The following is a 21,454-nucleotide window of genomic DNA, read 5'->3' as shown; positions in this document are numbered from 1 at the left end:
ACTGAGCTCACGTGCCACAACTACTGAAGCCCATGTGCCTAGAGCCCGTGCTGCACAACAAGAGAAGCCACCGCAATGAGAAGCCCGCGCACCACAAGGAAGAGCAGCCCCCACTCGCTGCAACTAGAGTAAGCCTGTGTGCAGCAACAAAGACCCAATGCAGCCAAAAATAAATAACTTAATTAAAAAAAATAATAATAATAAAAAATAAACTCGCTAATAGGAAAATATAAACCTGCTAATAGGAAAATATAAATCATGTAAAGATTAAAGATTTTTTGACTGGGGTTCAGTCAAATTAACTGTTTCTAGTAATATAACTATTAGTTATTATTTACCATTGTAAACAATTTATTGTTACAAAATAATATGAATAAAAATTTCCTTTAACTTCTACTGAACAGAAGAACCATTGTTTGTGTGTGAAAAAGTTCAAAATAATGACTATACTTGTAATGTGTCCTTGGCAAGCAGAATATCTCAGTATTTACACCAACAAATTTATCCTTTTTACAAGCATTATCTTCAAAAAATTTTGCATATTTTAGCTAACTAAACCATGAATTCCATTGGGATCATAAATATCACTACAAATTACTTGGTGGTAAAATGAAGGTCAAATTTATGTATCTTAATCTTATACAACAAGTCTCAAACAGAACTGAAGCCACGTAGAGAATACGCCAAAATACCTAATCATGAGTTTATCATTTGGAAAAATTTTGGGTGCTTCCTTTCCACTGTAGTTTTTCCTATAAGTAACAGTTTTATGTTATTTAAATATTATATACAATGTTACATTTTTGTAAGATATGCACAATGTCTGTGACAAAATTATGCCAAGTCCTTCACTAATACAGGTTTATAATTAGGAAGACTGGCACACCTGAATGCCTCTAATTCCTTTAGGTGCTTATGCTGTGCCTTGAGTGTTGTTTCTAGTTCCAGTTTAGCTTGTGCAAGTTCACTTTTCAGTTCAGCAACCACCATTTTCTCAGAACTCAGTTGTTCCTGAAGCTCTGTTGCTCTGTCTTTCACACTGCTGAGTTCCACTTGCATCTCCAGCATTTGAGACTGCTTCTGCTGCATATTATATTCCAAGAGTTCTAAATGAAAAATTATTAATATTTAAAATATGATCTAGTAACTCATATTTGGCTTATATTTTGTTGATAATAACTGACTTGTTATTTAAGAGATTACTATAAAGTAAATGTTAAAAGATTACAGCCCCCAAAGTCAGCTATTTATATAAATACATGCATATGCATATTTTCCTCATAGTGCTATATTGTCAAGATTTCAGAACTTTGTATAAATATATAAGGATGATAAAAACTTAACAATTCATTACTGGATACAAGACGAAATAAAAAAAAAAACTTGAGGTGTTCACATAATACTATAAATAGGAACTTGTATTTGTTCATTCAGAATTTTGATAGCTCACACTAAAAAATTCCAATGGTTTTTGATAGCCGAAGTACTTGCAGGAGTCACCCCATAACTCTGACTACAATGATTAGCACTGCTTGCTTGTTTTGTTCAGCCCTCCTTCGCAGACAGTCCCTAGGAATTTCATTATAACAAAAGTGGGAAGTCCAAGCGCCAATTTGGATTACGGTTTTTTCTTTAAAAACATACCGAACCCTTGCTACATGTCTGTCACAATGAAAACAAAGTGAAATATTTAAATCCCTAAGGATAATAAATGAAAAAAATGTAATGAAATATGTACATCAGGATCCATTTTTATAAAAAATATAAACTTATGTACATATGCACAATGAAATGTGTCTGGAGACATATTTCCTGGGTTTTAACAGTCATTAGTTTAGGATTTAGGAGATTCCAGGGGTGATTTTAACTCTGTTCTTCTGTTTCTCTATTCTACTCTGAATGTATTTTTAACTTAAAAAATTTTATCAAAGTTCATTACTTCCTATTACAATTCATATTACTGATGTCATGAGACAGGAATTACATTGGCTTTAGAGTATTCATGCTAAGTGAGACTTTTAAAACTATTTCTTAGAGAGTAGAGTCTAAGGATTTACATTTATAAATATGTATCTATGTGATACTAACTAAGCTTTCAACAGGGTCCTATTTAGTTAAGTAAAATACTAATAAATTCTCCAAAAATAATCTGCAATTAATCCTATTTCTAAATATAAGGGATATATTTAATTTGTAACCTCATTATACCTGTTTTCTCTAAAATATTTAAAGATATTTAAATTCTTCAGCTTTTCAATGACAAATGTGAGACTGGTATAACTTTCAAAATTGGCAAAAGTACAGGTGTTTCTACCTTTATATTAAACAGAAATGAAGACAAAGACATGTATGTGTCTTCACTAGATATGATGAAAAATTTCACTTTAATCTCTAATGATTTCCAGCTGCAGCTCAATTTAAGATTCCTCTATTGAAAAGTGAAAAGATTTGAACAAGCATACCACAAAAGCAAAAATCCAGCTAGCCAATAATCATACCACAAATAAGCCAATTCAGTTATTAGAGAAATGTAAATTAAAACCACAACAACAATCCACCACATACCCACCAGATTGGCAACGAAAGGCTGACAACATCAACTTTTGGCAAAAATGTGAAGCAACAGAACTTTTATGTACTGCTAGAAAGTGCACAAATTGGTATGACCACTTTGGAAAACAGTCTGGCATTGTCTAATAAATTTGATGATATGTATTCTATGATCTAGCAATTCTACTCCTGGGTATGTATCCAGAAGACTCATGCATGTATGCATCAGAAACATGGCATAACAATGTGTAGAAGAGACTGAATTTAATAGCTAAAAAGTAGAAACAACTTAAATGTTCAACTGCAGAATGGATATATAAATTGTGAAATATTCACACAAGGGAATTCTATACAGTAACAAAAACGAATAAACTAGAGATAAATGTGGTAACTTAGAAGAATGTTATAGAGAGGTGAAAGAGACAAGACGCAAATATATACAGAGTGATAAAGTTCAAGAGCAAGAAAAACCTTAAACTTACGTGGTTTAGGAATATATAAATAGGCAGTTAAAAAATCAGGACAATGGTTACCTCCAGGGTACCACAGAGGAAGATGTGTTCTATATTACTACAGAGTAGCAGAAGGGGAATTCTGGAATACTTGACATGGATGAGGTTTCCACAGGTATTCATTTAATAGTTTTTATACTGTATATTTTTGCATTTTTTGTATGTATGTTACAGTTCGCACACACAAAAAAGGTATTAAAAAGAAATCGTTACTTCCATTGAGAATTTCTTTTTCTTTTAGGTTATCCACACATAGAGCTTCAAAACAAAGAAAGATAATGAACTTAATGGGTGAAACAACCTGGTCAAAGCAATGCTTATTCATTTTAAATTAAATATATCTGTTTATATGTCAGAAAATTGCTGTCTGTTGGATTAAAGTATTCTGTAAGAGTTAACCATCATTCTCTTTCCACACATAGCTAACTAAAGCCAATTTCAACCTCTACAGGAGATAAAAGCAAAGTCCTTTGATATTTTAAAGCATGTCCTTACCAGCCTGTCTGGTGCACACAGCATTTTTTCTCTTGTGACTGAGCAATAACCCCCTTACCTCCACTACTACCTCCTCCTCCCAAATTCAAGAAGTGCTGCTTTTAAGATGCAGCAATAAGCTTAGATGGCACAGCATAACTGAGCATTTTTTATTTCATTCCCAAAGCTGAGAATGAGTTTTGGCCTGGTCAGAGAACCCTAATGTAAACAAATATTTTTCAACTCTAAAAAAAATTTTTTTTTAATTATATATATGTGTGTATACATATATATATAGACAGACACACACACACACACACACACACACACACACACGTATCTCTTAAGACAAATTGGACACCCCTTTAATACCTAGAGTAATTAATGTAGATTAACTTTCTGATGTGAGAATGAGAAGAAAATGTGACTAAGAAAAAATGTGTTTTAACTGAATAATAATAAAGTGAAACCGTTTCACCTATTTGTGTCACCACATGAGCCTGTCATATAGCATACCTTGGCTTGGTTGCTCATTCTCTTGTTCTCTTTTCAGAGTCATTTTCTTACCATTCATCTGAGCATGCAGTGCTTGAATTTCAGCTAACAAACTCCTTCTATCTGCTTTCTGGAGGCATTCCATGGCTGCTCGATATTCAATACCCTGTAAAAAAAAAAAAAAATCAAGAGAGATGTAAAAACAATAAAATTAACAACCAGGAAGTCTGAAGAATGACATGCTAAAATTTTGGGAAGATGTTACTAACGTTCTCTTCCTGCTCACTGGGATCTACTTTTTAGATAATAGTTTCCACATTTATTTCAAAATTCTTTAAACACACAATAAAACATGATGAATAATATAATAAACACCCATGCACTTAGCCTAAGAAACAGCCCTTATACAGCTGAAGTCTCCTGTGTACAACTCCCTGAATACATCCTCCTCTGCACCATCTGCTCAAGAAATAACCAAATTCTAAGTCTGGTGTTATTTTCATGTACTCTGTACATACACACACATATCCTAAAAAATAAACAGTTCTGTTTTAAAACTTTATATAAACGGCATCATACTGTATTCATTTTTGTTTAATTTGCCTTTTTCACCGAACATGTTGGTGAACCATCCTGCCTGACACATACAGCTCTAATTCACACTCATTTTCAATGTTATATAGTATTCCACAGTATGAATTATATAGCACATTTTATTTGAGCATCTTTTCATATATTTATTGGATACTCTCTATTTCTTCCATGAGCACATATCTATATTACTTGTCCAGCTTTCCACTGGTTGTTTTATTCTCATTAGATATTTGGTCTGTAGATTTATTTTCTTGTGGTATTTCTGTCTGGCTTTAGAATCGGAACAATATTGTCCTCATAAAATGAGCTGGGAAGTGTTCCCTTCTTTATTTTGCAAGAGTTTGTGAAGAACTGGTATTAATTCTTCTTTCAACATTTGGTAGGATTCACTAGTGAAGCTGTCTGATATTGAACTTTACTTTGTGAGAAGTTTTAAAATTACTAATTTAACTCTTTGTTATACATTCAGATTTTCTATTTTTTCATGACTTAGTTTTAGTAGTTTGCATACTTTTAGGAATTTGTCCATTTAATGCCACTGTAAATAATTATTTTTAAAATTAAATTTTGGACTTATCTGGTGGTCCAACAGTTAAGACTCCATGCTTCCACTGCAGGGGGTGTGGGTTTGATCCCTGGTCCGGGAACTATGATCCCATATGCCGTGTGGCGTGGCCAAAAGTAAATAAATACATAAAATTACATTTTGTTTGTTGTTGAGAAATAAGATTTTTACATCTTGATCTTACATCCAACAACATAACCAAACTTTCCTATTGATTTAAAAAATCTACATGTGTAGATTCTCTTTGGTTTTCTATATAAGTGGATGAGGGGTCTTCCCTATTCCTACCCTTATTTAATTTCTCTTGCTTTTCTTTTCTAGCTAGATCTTTAGGACAAGGTTGAGCAAACTACTTAACCCTTTGTTAAGGAATGTTTTTAACATTTAACTATCAGATATGATGCTTGTTGTAGTTTTTGCAAGATATACCTGTTATATATTTCATGAAATTCCTTTTTATTTTTAGTTTGTTATTTGTTTTAAGGTGTTTTAAAATATGAAATGCATTCATTCATTTGTTCACTGTATCTCTTGAGATAATCACTGGGGTTTTTTACCCTTTAATTTGTTAAAGTGATGAGTCACATGAATTTTTCTTAATGGTATGCTACCTTTGCATCCCTGGATAAGTATACGGTGACTGTGTCTCTAAAAAATATGCATTGGTGGATTTGGCTTGTTAATATTTTGTTTAGGATTTCTCCATCTATGGTTCATGAATAAAATAGGCCCATAAAGTTTCTTTCCTGTATTATCTTTGTCTGATTTTGGTAACAGGGTTATACTAGCTTTCTAATAAAAAGACACGGCGTTTCTCCAATCATCTTACAATGGGAGCACAGATACATAAATACATACACATACACACACACACACACACACACACACACACACACACACACACCTTTAACTGTTCCTTTGTTGATGGACATTTAGGCTGCTTCCATATCTTGGTAACTGTAAATAATGCTGCTATGAACTTTGGAGTGCATATATCTTTCTGAATTAGTGTTTTTTTTTGGATATATACCCAGGAGTGGAATGCTGGATCTGAATGAGCTTTCATAAGCAAATATCTGCCCATTTCACCAAAGTTTTTGAATTGATGTAAAATTATTCATAGTATTCTATTACTTTTATATCTCAGCCGTATCTTTAGTTATAATCCCGTTTTTAAATTTTTAAAAAAGTGTGCTTTATCATTTTCCTTAACCTATTCTCCAGAAAAGTTTCTATTTTATTAACCTTTCAAAGAATCAACTTTCAAACGTGTTTATGCTCTCTACTGTACAAGTGTATGCATTTCACTAATTTCTTTTTTCCTTATTACAGTTGAGCCTCATTATTTGTGAATTACATATTTAAGAATTTGCCTACTCATTAAAATTTATCTGTAACCCTTAATTCAATACTTGCGGTGCTCTTAAGTTTACCCTCCTACATGTGCACACAACAGCAAAAAATTTAAATTGCCACATGTGCATGTTCCTAGCTGAAGTCGAACAAAGTGACACTCTGCCGCCTTCTTTCATCTCTTATACCATAAACAAGTGTCCTGTTTGCCATCTATTTAGTGCTGTATTTTTGATACTTTTGTGCTTTTTATTGGTGATTTTGCTGTTTAAAATGGTCCCCAAGCATAGATATGAAGTACTATCTATTATCCCAAAGCATAAGAAGGCTGAAAGATACATTACAGAGAAAATGCATGTGTTAGAAAATCTTTGTTTAGGTTTAAGTTATAATGCTGTTGGCCATGAGTTCAATGTTAATGAGTCAACAATACATAGTAAATAGGGTGTCTTTAAACAGAAACACACATAAAACAAGATTCTGTATTGACTGGTTGACAAAAATGTCATCACCAGGTGCTCACAGAAGCCTACCCCCACCCCCCATCTTGTTTCCCCTGGTGGCAATAGCTCAACATTCACAGCAGCTTTACAGAATCTAACTACTGCAAATAATGAGAACTGATGGTATTTTATTCCTTCTATTTTCTTTGGACTTATTTTGTTACTCTTTTTCTAACTTCCCAAGTTGGATGATTAGCTCATTAATTTGTAGTCTTGCTTATTTTCTAACATAAGACAAAACATTTAAGGTAATCATTTTTCTCCTAAATATTCTTAGTGGTTCCTGTTAAAATTTTAACCTTCAGACTTACTCTAAAACTAATCAATAGCTCATTTTCTCATTACTATTGAAAAGCATTCTTTGTTTTAAGGTTTGATTTAAATTTTCATTTTGATACCTGTTCTTGTATTCTCTGTTCCAAACAGTTTAATAATTCAACTGCATCTCTAGTACCTAGAGCTGTCAGCTCAGTCTGAAATGCAGCTAGTAAAACACCGTGCTCCTTTAAGAAAACCTGCTGAAGAGCAAGCAGAAGTTCACCTCGCCAGTCAGAGGAGCTCTCATGAGATTGAGAACTATCATAAACCTATAAAAAACAAAAGTTAGTTTTCAAATAAGCATGTTTAAGAACTGTTTAAAAATGATACCTGCTTACTAACCAAAATCAGTATTAGAAGCCTAAAAGGATACAGATTTATTTTCAAGTGTGCAACTTGGGGCATTTAAACAGTATATAGAAATTCATGTGAAAATACATCATAAAAGACAACAATTTATTTTGTAAAGTGACTTATTATTGATAAAAATCATATAAAGCTCTTTAGATGCGTAATATTCTTTGAGTACCTTGGCTTCCCTTTGCATTTGCATTTTGGTAATCAAATCCTTAAGAGATGAGATTGTACTGAGGTAAGCTCTTCTCTCTTCTAGCCAAGATTCTGAAGCTTGCTGAACAGAATGGTCTTCTCCGTCACTACAGGGAGACTCAGTAAGAGAGAGCACCTGCATGCCTTCATTATGGACAGCTCTCAGTAATCCCTAGAAACCATAACCCAAAAGCCAGAATTAGGACATTTTTTCAAAGACTGCAAAGTCAGACACGAAAAGAGAAACAAATTTTAACATAGTTTTATCCCAGTTAGACTGATTTAGAAAAGCCACTGCAGAAAGGAAACACCAGCCTCCATTACTGAATGTCTTCTTCCTATGGAGGGGTAAGCCAATCCCAGAAGACAGCCTATGACTTTGTGTAGCTCTCATCTCTAAGTTCCACATTTACCTAATGTGCTCTTCCTGGATTTAATTATTAGACACTAATTTGACCAAAAGAAATATGTAGGAGATAAGTTCTAGTCTTTGTGAGACTGCTTTAATAATTTTGGCAAACAAAAATATTAGGAATAGAAATTTAAAAAAAATCTTTATACAAATAACTATTAAATATACTGTACTTTATTATCTGCAGAATACAGAAATAAAACTAGAGCCCCAAGGTTCCTTCTAGCTATGCAATTCTCTCTTCAGAGAGATCTTACTATAGTATAGATCTTCTGTACTAACTTCTAATAAACTGCTATGTTCAATATAGAAAGTTTTACTAAAAGATGTCTGCCTTTTAGTACCTTTATTTTCTTTGGAAATGAATCTGTTGAACTTTCACCTTCTTCGCCTCGGCCTTCTGATGCTGTGTCAAATCCCTGACTTTGTGTAAGATAAATTCCCTGACCCCAGTCTGATCCAGAATCTAAAATAAAGAAAACCATTGACTATTAAAGAGAAACAAACTCTTTTTAAACAAGTACTACACAACTTCTAGAAATTTATATAACTTACCACTGGAACATATTTCTCTACTTTGGTAAGCATCGGAATGTGTTAATTCAGGAACTGAGGAGCCCTAATCAGAAAAAAAAAAAAAGATAACATTTTTTTGCTTTAATAAAAACAGGATCCAATGAATAGTTTTATTCTTTTGTAATGCTGTCAAAAAAGAAAAAAACAAATATGTCACACCTTTCACAATAAACGAAATATCCATGGTTTACAGTCAGTCTTTAATTTTTTTCTTCATGGATATTACCATAATAATAAGAGACATTAATAAATTAAGGAATGATAACATTGGGTTCTAAATCTGCACAGGAGCTTTGTGGAACATTATTATTTGACTCTACACAATGCAAAGATTTTAAATTGTAATGTTATCATAAAGAAGAGATTGCCCCAAATTTCTTTGTCTCTTTAAAAACATAAAATTCTGGGGAAAAAATCAAAAAATGTTGAAAAAACACATTATGAAAACCAAATACCTCTTTAGATCTCAGACACTGTATCACTGACTTCAAGGTACCACATTCCTCTGTCAGTAACTGAATAGCAACATAGTGATCTCTCTTTAAGGTTTCAGTTTCTGAAATATGTCTGGATTCCATATCCAGAATCTCAGCAGCATGTAGTTCTTGCATCTGCTCAATTTTTTCAGTAAACTGATTAATTACTTCAGTGACTTCCTCTGATGAACATTCACTCCGTAAATCAATTTGGATTCCTGCATTTCTAACAAGAATTTGTGGAGTCTGATTGCTGCTGTTGACCTTGAGAGTACCATCTGTCTGTGATGCAGAGCTTTTACCCACTTCTATAGGAAGTGGCTCTAACGTGCAGAACTTTCTGTTTTCTTGTACCTTGGTATTATCTTCTTTTTCTAAGAAGTAGGATAATTTCTCTTCTGCCTTTTTGAGTTGATCCCTAACTTGGCTTAAGTCTTTCTGGAGGAATGCCATATTTGTTTCTTTTACCTAAAACATAATGAATAGAACAGTAGAACATTCAGTTAAAAATATCACATGCAGAATTTAGGGTAGAGAGGAGAGTGTAATTCACGCTAATATGTTCATTTTCCTCAGAATAACAGGAAAAACATTTCAGAAACACTCACAGTTTTCATCTACATTCACATATATGTATAGTCACAGATTACCACAGAAGTGAAATCATTTGATCAGCCTCTACTTTTGGTTCTCAGGGGATATACAGTACTCTTTAACATGTCTTTCTCCTCTTTCATTAACAGACTAGAGATTAAAAGCATCCCCCTAAAAAAGATTCCAAGGAAAACCAAAGAAGAAAGATGACAGTAACGAAATTATATAATACCTTTTCATCAAATTTACAAAAGTTTTTTCCTAGCTGTTAAGTTATAGATCTGGGTTTGTTTTCATATAAGAGAATATACACTTTGAAATAAAATTAAGATAGGTAGAAATTGGAGCTATGTTACTTATTTTACCAAAAGCTCTTCTTGAAGTTTTTCTGCCTTCTCTTTATAACTGGCAAGTTCTTCTTTGGTAGCTGCTGACTCAGCTGTAAGTGTCTCAAATCGACCAAAAAATTCATTTTCTTCACTGGTATGAATCAGCTCAGTAGTTGTCTAAATGGCAGTGGAAAACATGAACACATTATTTTCAAAAAACAAAGCCAAGTTCAAGGTACTTTTGCATTCCAATAAAACTTTTTCAGGAAAGACTGCTTATCAGATAAAAGGGGTTAAAATGATCCATGTTCTTTCAACAAATAGGGAAACTCTTCACAACCATCATTTTATATTCTTTCTTTTATTTCTTTATTTTTTTGGCTGCATCGGGTCTTCACTGAGGCACACGGGATCTTCGCTGAGGCATGCGGGACCTTTCGGTGCGGCATGCGGACTTCTCTCTAGTTGTGGCGTGCAGGTTTTTTTCTTTTTTTCTCTTCTCTAGCTGTGGTGTGCAGGCTCCAGGGTGCGTGGGCTCTGTAGTTGTGGTGCACAGGTTTAGTCGCCTCACGGCATGTAGGATTTTAGTTCCCCGACCAGGGATTGAACCCACACCACCTGCATTGGAAGGTGGGTTCTTTACCACTGGCCCACCGGGGAAGTCCCCATTTTATATTCTTGAGACAGTAAGAAAAGAATGATATTTCTGGGAATGAAAGGTAAATCATGTCATTAGAACATATCCTAAAATTTTATAATTAATGAAAATAGTTTGTTTACCCATTCAAAAAAGTTTCATATTTATATCACTTTCCTCAAAAGATACCACGTGTTACTTTAGAAGTTTTATATATATGGAAAGTCACATTACTATTTTATTTTATTTATTTATTTTTAAATATTTATTTATTTATTTAATTTTTGGCTGCGTCGGGTCTTAGTTGGGGCAGGCGGGATCTTCGTTGCAGCATGCGGGATCTTTTGTTGAGGCGCATGGGCTTCTCTCTAATTGTGGTACGTGGGCTCAGTAGTTGCAGCGTGCAGGCTCCAGAGCACATGGGCTCTGTAGTTGTGGCTCATGTGCTCAGTAGTTGCGACGTGTGGGCTTAGCTGCCCTGTGGCATGTGGGATCCTGGTTCCCCGACCAGGGTTCGAACCCATGTCCCCTGAATTGGAAGGCGGATTCTTAACCACTGGACCACCAGGGAAGTCCCATCACATTACTATTTTAAATATCATTTACAGTAATTTATATAGTTCCAGTGAGCTAGGAGGAAAAAGCCTAGTAAATGGAAAGAATTGTTATCCTTTGCAAAATAAATATTTATAGAATCCTAATATATCAGTTAATTTCTGGTGTTCAGATAGGACTATACATTAACTTCTCAAAATTATAAATATATAAAGTGAGAATTTGAAAATTAAAGTCCTTTCACACCTGTCCTATCCTATGCTAAGAAATAACTGTGATTTCAGATCTTTACATAAGTAGACTTAAAGGGGTGAAAGGATGAAATCTATTATGAGGTATAAAATCTGCAAAAGTGAATGACTTAAGACTCATACATTAGTTCACTAGAACACTAATATATTTTGACATTTTCATTACTTAAAAGGAATGATGACCACTTAACATGCATGTTAGAGGAAAAAGGAAAAAACCCACACAAGTTCCAGAGGACATTTGCTATACTTAACATTTCCAAGTTTCTTCTGACTGCTCTACTTAATGACTATGGTAGTGAAATAAATATTGTGATTTTAAGACCACAAAATATAGCTTGTATCCATTGTTCTGGTGATAATAATGACTGTATGGAATGGTTCTATTTTTTATAAAAACCCTTTATATATGAATCGCTAGATGTAAAGAACACTGTATTTAATAAATCAGCAGTAAGTTTAAGGAACAGGGAAAAGACAGTTAGTTTCTTGGGGTATTTAAGTGGAAAAAAATCAAATACAAACTAACCTTGAGAACTTCAAAATCTCCTAGAGGGCTTCTTTTCCTTTCTTTGCTTCCCTGTTTTTTCTCACTGTCCTCCAATAGCTTCTGTAGTTCTAGTAGCTTCTTTTCTTTTTCCAAAGCATTTTTTTCTGCAGTTTCTACCTGCATTTCAACCACCTGGCTTTCTAATTCTGATATTCTCAAGGTCAGTGCTGACACATTTGACTCCACCTCATTTTCCGTTAGTTGGTTTAAATTCTGTGCATTTGTTCCTCCAGGTTCTGGTGAAACTGCTTGTTTATCTTGACAGAATTTTGCATATTCTTTAACTGCTTCGAGTTGGACCTGACTCACAAGAGCAGCAGCCACCTTTTCCTCAAGTATATTTTGCAGGTTTGCCATCTTCTTTTTCAGTGCTTCTTTTTCAGACTGGCCTTGCTCCTGCAGGTCCTTTATTTGTTTATGACATTGGGTAAGTTCTAAGTCCTTTGCACTCACAGTGCTCTCAAGTTGTAGCACCTGTGTTTGCAAACTGCTTATGGAAACTTTGCTGTTTTCTTCAAAAGATTTGAGGTAAGTCGGATTTTCTAGGGGTTTACGCGCACCCTCAGTAAGGACTACTTCTAGTCCAGGTTTGTTTCTGCTCAGATCATCTACAGCCATGTTAACACTTTTCTCTGGTATACTATGGATTTCTTCCATATTTTCACGTTCTCTCTTTAAGCTACATAATTCTTGTGTTAGCTGGTTCATTTTTAAATTGGTTTCTTTAAGTACACTTTTTGTCAAGGCCATTTCTTCATTAGTGGTTTCTACTTGCTGTTCCAAAGCCAGTTTTTCAGCTATTACTATATCCAACTGATGTTTTAAACTATCTGCTTCTTCTGGGAGAGAATTAGTAACCACCGATGTCTTCTGTTCAATATTTGCCAATTCCTGTTGAAGCTTTTCAATCACTTCATTGAGCTGCTCAATTTCTTCTTCTCTATTTTTCTTCAAACGTTCTTGATCACTCATCAAACATTCTATCTGGGTTTCAAGATCCCTTATTAGTTCATTTTTTTCTTCAATAACCTATTAGTTAACAAAAAAGTAACATATACAATAAATATGTATTTATATTTAGGGAATTTTATTTTATTTTAGGGCAGGATCTTAAAGTGTTGATCACACACTCAAAAATAATTTACTTCTCAGACAACCTAAATTAATTTTAATATAGACCAACAGTCCTCCATCACATCAAACAAGGACCTTATTTAGAACATCATTCAGAAAGTCATTAAACGTAAAGTAATTTAGGCATTTAATAGATGATTTCCTATAAGTAAAATAGTCAATATCAATACAATCTAATTAAAAAGGATGCAGTATTGAAACATAACAGTCTATAACAGGATAAAGTACTGAAATAAAAGTCTAAAACAGTGCTCAAATGTCATTATCTTATTTAACTCACACAAAATAGAAGAATTTTTAATAGATTTGGTTAGAGTCATATGATGAAATCTGAGTCACCAGAGACTCCCTATAAAACATCAAAAATCTTTGACAATGTTAGGAAGGAATAAACATATACATAGCTTGTTAAACCAGTATGTCTTATTAAATTAAAATTAATGGGTAAAAGAGAATTAAAGTTTTACTTGGTTTTTACATTCACAAAGAAACTGAAAAATAACCATCTTGCCCTTTAAAATTCTAGCTTAGCCACTATGGAAAACAGTATGGAGGTTCCTTAAAAAACTGAAAACAGAGCTACTATATGATCCAGCAATCCTACTCCCGGGCATGTATCCACAAAAGACAAAAACTCTAATTTGAAAAGATACATGCACCCCAATGTTCATAGCAGCACAAATTACTATACATAAAATAGATAAAGAACAAAGATTTACTTTATAACACAGGGAACTCTGTTTAATATTTTGTAATAACCTATAATGGAAAATAATCTGGAAAAAAAAAAAACCTAGATCACTTTGCTGTACACCTGAAACTAACACAATATTGTAAATCAACTATACTTCAATAAAAAATAAAAAAATTCTAGTTTAAATAATTTCATGTAATAATTTTAAATTAGTATACCTTGTTATCTGTTGTAATTTTAAGTTGATGCTGAAGTTTTGTAATTTGCTCATTCAATTGGTCAATTTCTACCTCTTTTTCCTGCATTATTTGAGCAAATTTCCCAAATAGTACATGTTGGTCCTGGGTAGAGATAGGATCAGCTTGCTTTATGGCAAATCCCAGTTTCTCCATTTCATCCTAGGAACAAAAATAACCATCCCAGTTGGATAGGGCATTACACGTGATTTTTGGAACATTCTGTCAATTAACTCTTACCAAGCTATAGCATCTAAAACATACAAATGAAAAAAAAATCAGAGCTATTATATAATTATTGTAAATCAATAATTCTTAAAATGTTTTGATAAAGGTCTCCAAAATTTTTCATTTCTGATGAATTCAAATGTTTATGTTGGCTTGAAGATAAATTCCATGCAAATCCATCTGCAGCTAATGTTCCTCTTTTAAGTATTATTTAGCGGCTGGATTTACCAAATGCTTAGTACTACAACTACTACACAAGACAAAAACAATGAATTATTTAGAGGCAAAGTTTCCCTTAAGTAATTACCTTAAATAATTTGTTTTCTTGTTCAAGTTCTTGTAGGCGGGTAGTAGATTCCTTTTTCTGTATTTCTAATTGCATATGTAGTTGCTGGACTTCTTCATTCTTATTTTCCAGTTCTTCTCTGAACTGTTCTAACTGTTCTTCTAAGTTTGTGATCTTTGATACCAAAATTATCAAAAGGAAAGAGAAAAAACTGTTCATACAAATGTTTATTTGTAAAGAGAGAATGAAAAGTGCTGTATTGGCTCTATAGTATATATGCTTAAAACACGTGAGCCATGAGAATAAAGGAAAGGGGTTTCTCTAAGCCAGATGTAACTGTGTGGTTTCTAGACATTTTCAAACTAAACACCTTTAAACCATCCTGCCCAAAGCAAAGACGAGACCTTCAGAGGAAGGATACAAGGAGCCATTTCCTACCTAAAATTATCCTCTGATAAAGCATAAAAGAGTCATGGGAGGAAGGAAAAGAGTCTGCATTTTAGATCTTACTTTATGTTAAATTAACTGCTATTAAAAATGCTCAAGAAAGCTGTAGAATTAGGTCAGTTGTTTTAGCCACCAAGTGAGATTAGCTCAATTTAGTCCATATTAATACTTAACCCAATGAAAGGTTTGGCAGCCACATGCCTTATTTGAGCAGAAGGAAGCAGAGGTAGATGCTAAGAGCAAGAGACCCTTAGGTCTGAAATAACAGAAACTTAAAGAGTAAGTTAGTAAAACCATTTTAGGAGAAAATTAGAGTGTTCCTATACGTAGGACAACTGAAATTCAGCTCATTTCTGAGCACAGATTACCACTAATGGTAAAGCAACTGCTCTTTGATGGCTATGTAGAGACTGAAACTAATGATGAATATTAAGAGTTTGGTTTAATATTTGGGTTTGGTTGAGGAGAGGAACAGTCATTTAGCTCAATGCTTTGTAGCTTTGTAATACATTTTTAATGAATGGATTTTCAATGTGTATTTACCTATGATCAAAATTGCTGCATTAAAAGCAACCTAAGACACAAGAGCAGCATTTAGTGGCAGCTGGCTCAGAAAGTACATATAAATCATTTATTACCTTAGAACTTGAAAGGGGGCATATTCTGATTACACACCAATACGTAATCAGAATCATATCTTAGCATTAGCAAGACAAAAGACCTTCAGAATCATTTAGCCTAATATTTCATTAATAGAAATCATACTGATATTAGTAACAATAGCCATCATTTATAGACAATTTACTGTTGGGCACTGCATAAGATGCTTTATATGTATTATTTTTAAAAAAACCCTATAACAACTTTATGAGATCTTTACTAGGATTATCTCCGTTTCAGAGATGAGGAAGGGGGTCACTGAGAGAGGAGCACCTTGACCTGCAGTCACAAGGCTAGTATGTGGAAGCCAGTTTTTGAACCTCAGGAGTTTACCTCTGGAAGCTTACATTCTTAACTATCATTTATCCTGCTTCTAATAACTAATGTCTAAGACATATTTAAATAATTTTCTTTAACACTGATATTAAACTCAGTAGGCACACCTTAAATATAGTTAGTAGTTGTGCATATATAATTATCAGGTTAGTGTGCTGAAAATTGTGATGATTATATCTTCTTCAAAGTTACCTAATATAATGGTATTTACACTTATCCCTATCTTCTATGACTACGTTTGATGACAAGGTATTATTTCAACATATACATAGATATTTAAGTTCAAAATTACTGCCCTTGCCCTGCCTCACCTGATACTTATTTTCTTTTTTGATAAAACAGTTTATGGTCAAATTCTTAGCCTTAATATTCAAAGAGTGGTCCCTGGAGCAGAAGTGGCCTCACCTGGGAACATGTTAGAAGCACAGACTCTCAAGCCCCACCCCAGACCTACTGAATCAGATTCTTCATTTTAACAAGATCCCCACGGGATTCATATGCACATTAAAGTTTGAGAAGCACTGGTCTAAAGCACTGACGTTCCCATCATAAGTAGCTGAACTTGAGGCATCAAAACAGAGACTTCAATTCCCAAAATGACACTGTAAGGCATTCTCTTCTCTTACTCAGCCAGACTTCAGTTGCAGTCCCTGGCTGTCTTATTACTGAGTCTATGACAACCAAAAACCAGAAAAATATTATTAAGGTCTAAAAATAGAATGGTAGCTTTCTGGTTTAACCTTGTTCTATTTAGCTACCAAATGATATCTAGACTGTTTGGATTACATTAATTTGCACGTATTTGTGTTTTAAGTATTCTTCTCTTTCAAATGTGTGTGTGTGTGTGTGTGTATGTGTGTGTATGTATGTATATGTGTGTATACATATCCTAGTTAGATAGGAGATTCCTTGAAGATCGGTACTGGTTTTACAATTGGACAGTGGTGTTCTACACATAGGAGTTCAATAAATGTTGAATGACAGTCTATAACACTTCTCACCAACAGCGCAAAACATGCCCGGATGTTTTGGCAGTATAGCATCACAGGGCTCCAGAATCAGAGAAATCGAGGAGGAATTCTTGTTTAACCACTTGCTGTGTGACTATGAGCAAGTTCCTTAACCTCTCTTAAGATCTGGTTTACTCATGTATAAAGTGGAAATATCAATAGAACCTATCCTCAGGGAGACTGCAAGGGTTAATGACATAAGATGTTTAAAATACTTAGCACTTTCTAGCACAGACTTCAACAAAGTTAACTATTATTATTTACTATTGCCATTTGTAAGCTAGATCTCTTTAACTCAATAAAGAGCTAAAACCACCTTCACAGAGCTAAAACCTAACTGAAGGCATCTTTTTCTTAAAGAAATCCTTCCTTCTATTTCTCTCCACATTATTCTCCTTCTCTTATACATCCTGAAATTCCTATCTTCTAAGGTTTTCTTCTCTTTCTATTCATTTTGAATTTCTAAATACTGTAATAAACTTTAAAACAAAGTTTTACACAAACAGGCTATGAGAGTAGTAGGAAGTATCTCAGATATAATGACACACAGGCATCTTATGTTTATACTATCAGATATCTGAAAACATTTGCCTAGTACAGGAGAGAATGCTTAAGAAGTTATTTTCATTAAAAGATATATGTTTCAATTTTACATTCCTATCTTTCAGTCTCCAGTTACTGAGTGAGTGGGTTCTGACAGAATACTTGTCACTGTTATTCAAACGTGAATAACAATGACAAGTATTAGTAGACCAACGTTAGCCATCAGTTTAATTCCTTACTCATTCAACATGGCTGCCTCTGTTTCATCTGTAAAAACTGGGAGCTGGTTGACAGAAGCTCTCTAAGGCCTCTTGTAGTTCCAACTATGAGTCTAAGTAAATGGGAGGCAGTTACTGGATACTTACTTCAAGAAAGTAAGGTGTTAAGTAGCGTTAAATAAAATTCAAATGACAATAAAAATATAAAATTAGTAAACTTAATCAGTTATCCATAATCAATTATCATTGCCTTTGCGACCAGTTTTGGAGTTCCATCTTTTTAGAAAGCAGACAATTTATTTGATTATTTAGTGTAAGGTAAATCTTTAAATGTTAATTCTTTCCGAAAGACACAGAAGTGGTTACGTATCAACAAAAATGTTCTCTGTCTCTCACATAAAAGCCAAAAAACAAAATAAATACGAATCTCTTAGATAAACATTAGTCAGTACTACGTGAAAATAAGAAAATAACCATTCTCATGGAAATGATCATTTCCATTAGTCATTTATATAGATGACTTTTTTCTCCTCCAAACTACAAGCTCTCCAAGCTATAGTTTTAGCTGACATCTAAATCATTCTTCTATTTTTCAAAGCACTCATTAACATTAATATACTGTTTACATTCAATAAATATTTCTTAAAATACATCAAATGTCCTGAGAAAATTATATGGAAAGAGATAAAAATGTAATTAAAAATTTTGAAACATTTAAAATATGATATAGCTAGACGACACAGAGTACAATATGCTTTAGAAAAACTAATGGTAGACAAAGGTTTAAATAATTAGGAACTGGAAATTACTGCTGTTTTAAAAGTGCATTTTCTGGTTTTTTTTTTTTTGGAAAGGGAGGGAGTAGAAAAACATAAAAGAACTTTATAGAATAACTTTATTATTAATCTTTTGTTTTAAGAACATGTTTAGCACACTGTAAAAAGGCACTGTTATCTCCCAGGGCAATACAACTTAAAAAAAACCAAAACCCACAGCAAAGTAGCAGTAATTCAAAGCCTATGGTAAGGTCAAGAGGAAGATACTGCCTTGGGCCCAAACCCTACTATCTCTCTGCACTCTCCTCTTCACTGAATTCATACCTACCAAACCAGCCACCTTTTCTGTCCTCAAAACTTCCTCCCGTGTCCAAGCGTTTTTACTTCCCCCTCTTCTTCATTCCAGTTTATTTGTTCAAATGTTTACTGTCTTCCAAGTTCAACTTAGGCAATAAGCTAAGAAACTCTAAACTTTAGTTTTAGACCATAAACTTCATTCTAATCAAATGATATTTTCTAAAATAATTCAAGCCACACTTTGTCATTAAAAATAAACTTACCTCTTTTTCCTTTCTGTCTATGGCATCTCGCTCAGCCTGCAATTGTATTTCTAGAGACAATTCCGCTTTAGCTTCTACAGATCCAAACTGTCTTCGGTCCTCTACCTTTAAATATATAAGAATTTTCTCAAAATTTCAGACATTAAATCCTGACTATCCATTTTAATTGGAGAAGTAGCAATTCTATTTCTCTAATTAGAAGTAGATAATCTACATTAGTGAATGATCAAAAGTTACAACATTCAGTCTTGAATGCATTTTATACAAATTAAGACAGGAATTGCTTGACAATCTTAAAATTCATTTCTCAGACAAAATGAAGGCTATCCCCTCAACTGCTCCCCTCCCAATTTCCTTATCCTGCTCTTCTTTCATTCATCTTTGCTTTCTGTAGCATAACAGGAACAGATCTCATTGCTTCTTAGTTTGGGGTAAAGCATCAGCCTAAACTGGTGCTTACAGCTTTTTCACTTTGCTATTATTTTAGAATCACAAACTTACTGCTGGTTAAAAGGGCAATTAATTCTTCTGGTTTAATTAATCTTTCTTTATCAGGACTCATATGCAAGGAACATTTGGAGATAAGAATAAACAGAAATGGTTATGATGTCAATGAAGACATCAAGATATATACACTATGCAATAATATCAACAAAGCACCATCAGTGATTTTTTTAATTAAACTGATGTTCGTGGCTTCCCTGGTGGCACCGTGGTTGAGAGTCCGCCTGCCGATGCAGGGGACACGGGTTTGTGCCCCGGTCCGGGAGGATCCCACATGCTGCGGAGTAGCTAGCCCGGTGAGCCACAACTACTGAGCCTGCGCGTCCGGAACCTGTGCTCCGCAACGGGATAAGCCACAACAGTGAGAGGCCCACGTACCGCAAAAAATCAAAAACAAAAACAAAAACTGATGTTCATGTAACTAAGAGTAATCCGTACTAAAACACTTGATAAAATTAACCAAAAGAAAATGTCACACCTTTTGAAAACTGTCCGTACTCATGAGTAAGGCTTGCTCCAATTCCCTTACTCTGAACTCCAGTTTCTCAATTTCTTCATTACGCTCCTGTATATCCCTCTGAAGCTGCTCTTTAGAGAGCAAAAGCTCACTGCACTTGTCTGTTTTTTCTTTCAGATGATTTGTTAACTGTTCAACCTGGAAATATAATAAGCAAAAACTGTAATGTTAAAAAAATGTAAGCATGTTAATAATATATCTATCCTCATTTCAAAAAGGATTTTTAGACGCTATGCTAATTTTATTTTTGATAAGGATAGCGCTATTGTCTCCCACTACAGAAACGTTTTCTGAGTTGATACATCTAAGCAGTACTAGTAAAAGAGAAATAATATTGCTTTCACCAAACCTTTTAAAAAAGTTCTCTTAAGACTAACAGTTTCTCTAGCTAGGAGGAGCAACAATACATTTTTGAATAATGTTGAATTACAAGCTCTAATGGCACAGCCACACCAAAACCTAATAAAGAAAACAAGTTTACACAGTACTGACTTAACATTTATATGTAAGATAAGATGACCTAAAAAACTTTCATGGATTATGTTTTTCTTTCCACAAATTGTTATATCGATACATATAATAATACAATGGTTCTAAATACCACAGGGATGGAAGGAAATTGGGGACCTTTAGTACAGTCACTTGGAAAGCTTTGCAGCCTACAGATTCCACCAGCCCAGAACAGAGGTGAGAATACCAGGTGCTGAGAGAGATTTGTGCACCCTGAAAGTTTCCCTAAGTGATTCTGATATGCAGCACCATTCAAGTGAATGGCTCTGTGATGGAAGGATACAGGAAGGATCAATAAGATAGCTTGTGAAATTAGTTCTAATCAAGTGAAGAGAGAAAGCTTATTTAAAAAAAAGAAACGTGATGGTAAGAAAAAAAGGAATTCTACCTTATTTCAGTGAGATACTTTCAGGAAATTATCTAAAAATGGCACTTATTCCTCAAAACATTAGAAGAAATGCAAGCTTACCTACAATTACAGGTTCAAGGATGACAGTAATAA

General features: G+C 33.8%; 1 protein-coding gene across 16 annotated transcripts in view; it reads right to left on the bottom strand.

The window, feature by feature from the left end:
• The window catches only part of AKAP9 (A-kinase anchoring protein 9), a 149,664-nt gene that overhangs the window by 13,328 nt on the left and 114,882 nt on the right, over positions 1-21,454 (bottom strand). For 12 of the 16 annotated variants that reach the window (XM_022585485.3, XM_022585503.3, XM_089917608.1 and 9 more), the window contains 13 exons: positions 20,404-20,580; positions 19,422-19,526; positions 14,893-15,045; positions 14,340-14,519; positions 12,273-13,322; positions 10,337-10,477; positions 9,357-9,845; positions 8,881-8,944; positions 8,670-8,791; positions 7,894-8,085; positions 7,445-7,633; positions 4,053-4,197; positions 887-1,106 (listed from right to left, as the gene is read on the bottom strand). In XM_022585485.3, coding sequence (XP_022441193.3) covers positions 887-1,106; positions 4,053-4,197; positions 7,445-7,633; positions 7,894-8,085; positions 8,670-8,791; positions 8,881-8,944; positions 9,357-9,845; positions 10,337-10,477; positions 12,273-13,322; positions 14,340-14,519; positions 14,893-15,045; positions 19,422-19,526; positions 20,404-20,580 — 3,227 coding nt within the window. The remainder of the gene's footprint in view (positions 1-886; positions 1,107-4,052; positions 4,198-7,444; positions 7,634-7,893; positions 8,086-8,669; positions 8,792-8,880; positions 8,945-9,356; positions 9,846-10,336; positions 10,478-12,272; positions 13,323-14,339; positions 14,520-14,892; positions 15,046-19,421; positions 19,527-20,403; positions 20,581-21,454) is intronic. The other 4 variants (XM_022585513.3, XM_022585574.3, XM_022585549.3 and 1 more) reach the window with 4 other exon arrangements.

Source organism: Delphinapterus leucas, chromosome 9 (assembly GCF_059928025.1).
Source record: "Delphinapterus leucas isolate spDelLeu-1000000601 "Yukka" chromosome 9, BTC_Dleu_Yukka2, whole genome shotgun sequence".
NCBI classification, from domain to species: domain Eukaryota; kingdom Metazoa; phylum Chordata; class Mammalia; order Artiodactyla; family Monodontidae; genus Delphinapterus; species Delphinapterus leucas.
Note: the sequence above shows the minus strand (reverse complement) of the source record. Positions and strands in the feature narration are given on the sequence as shown.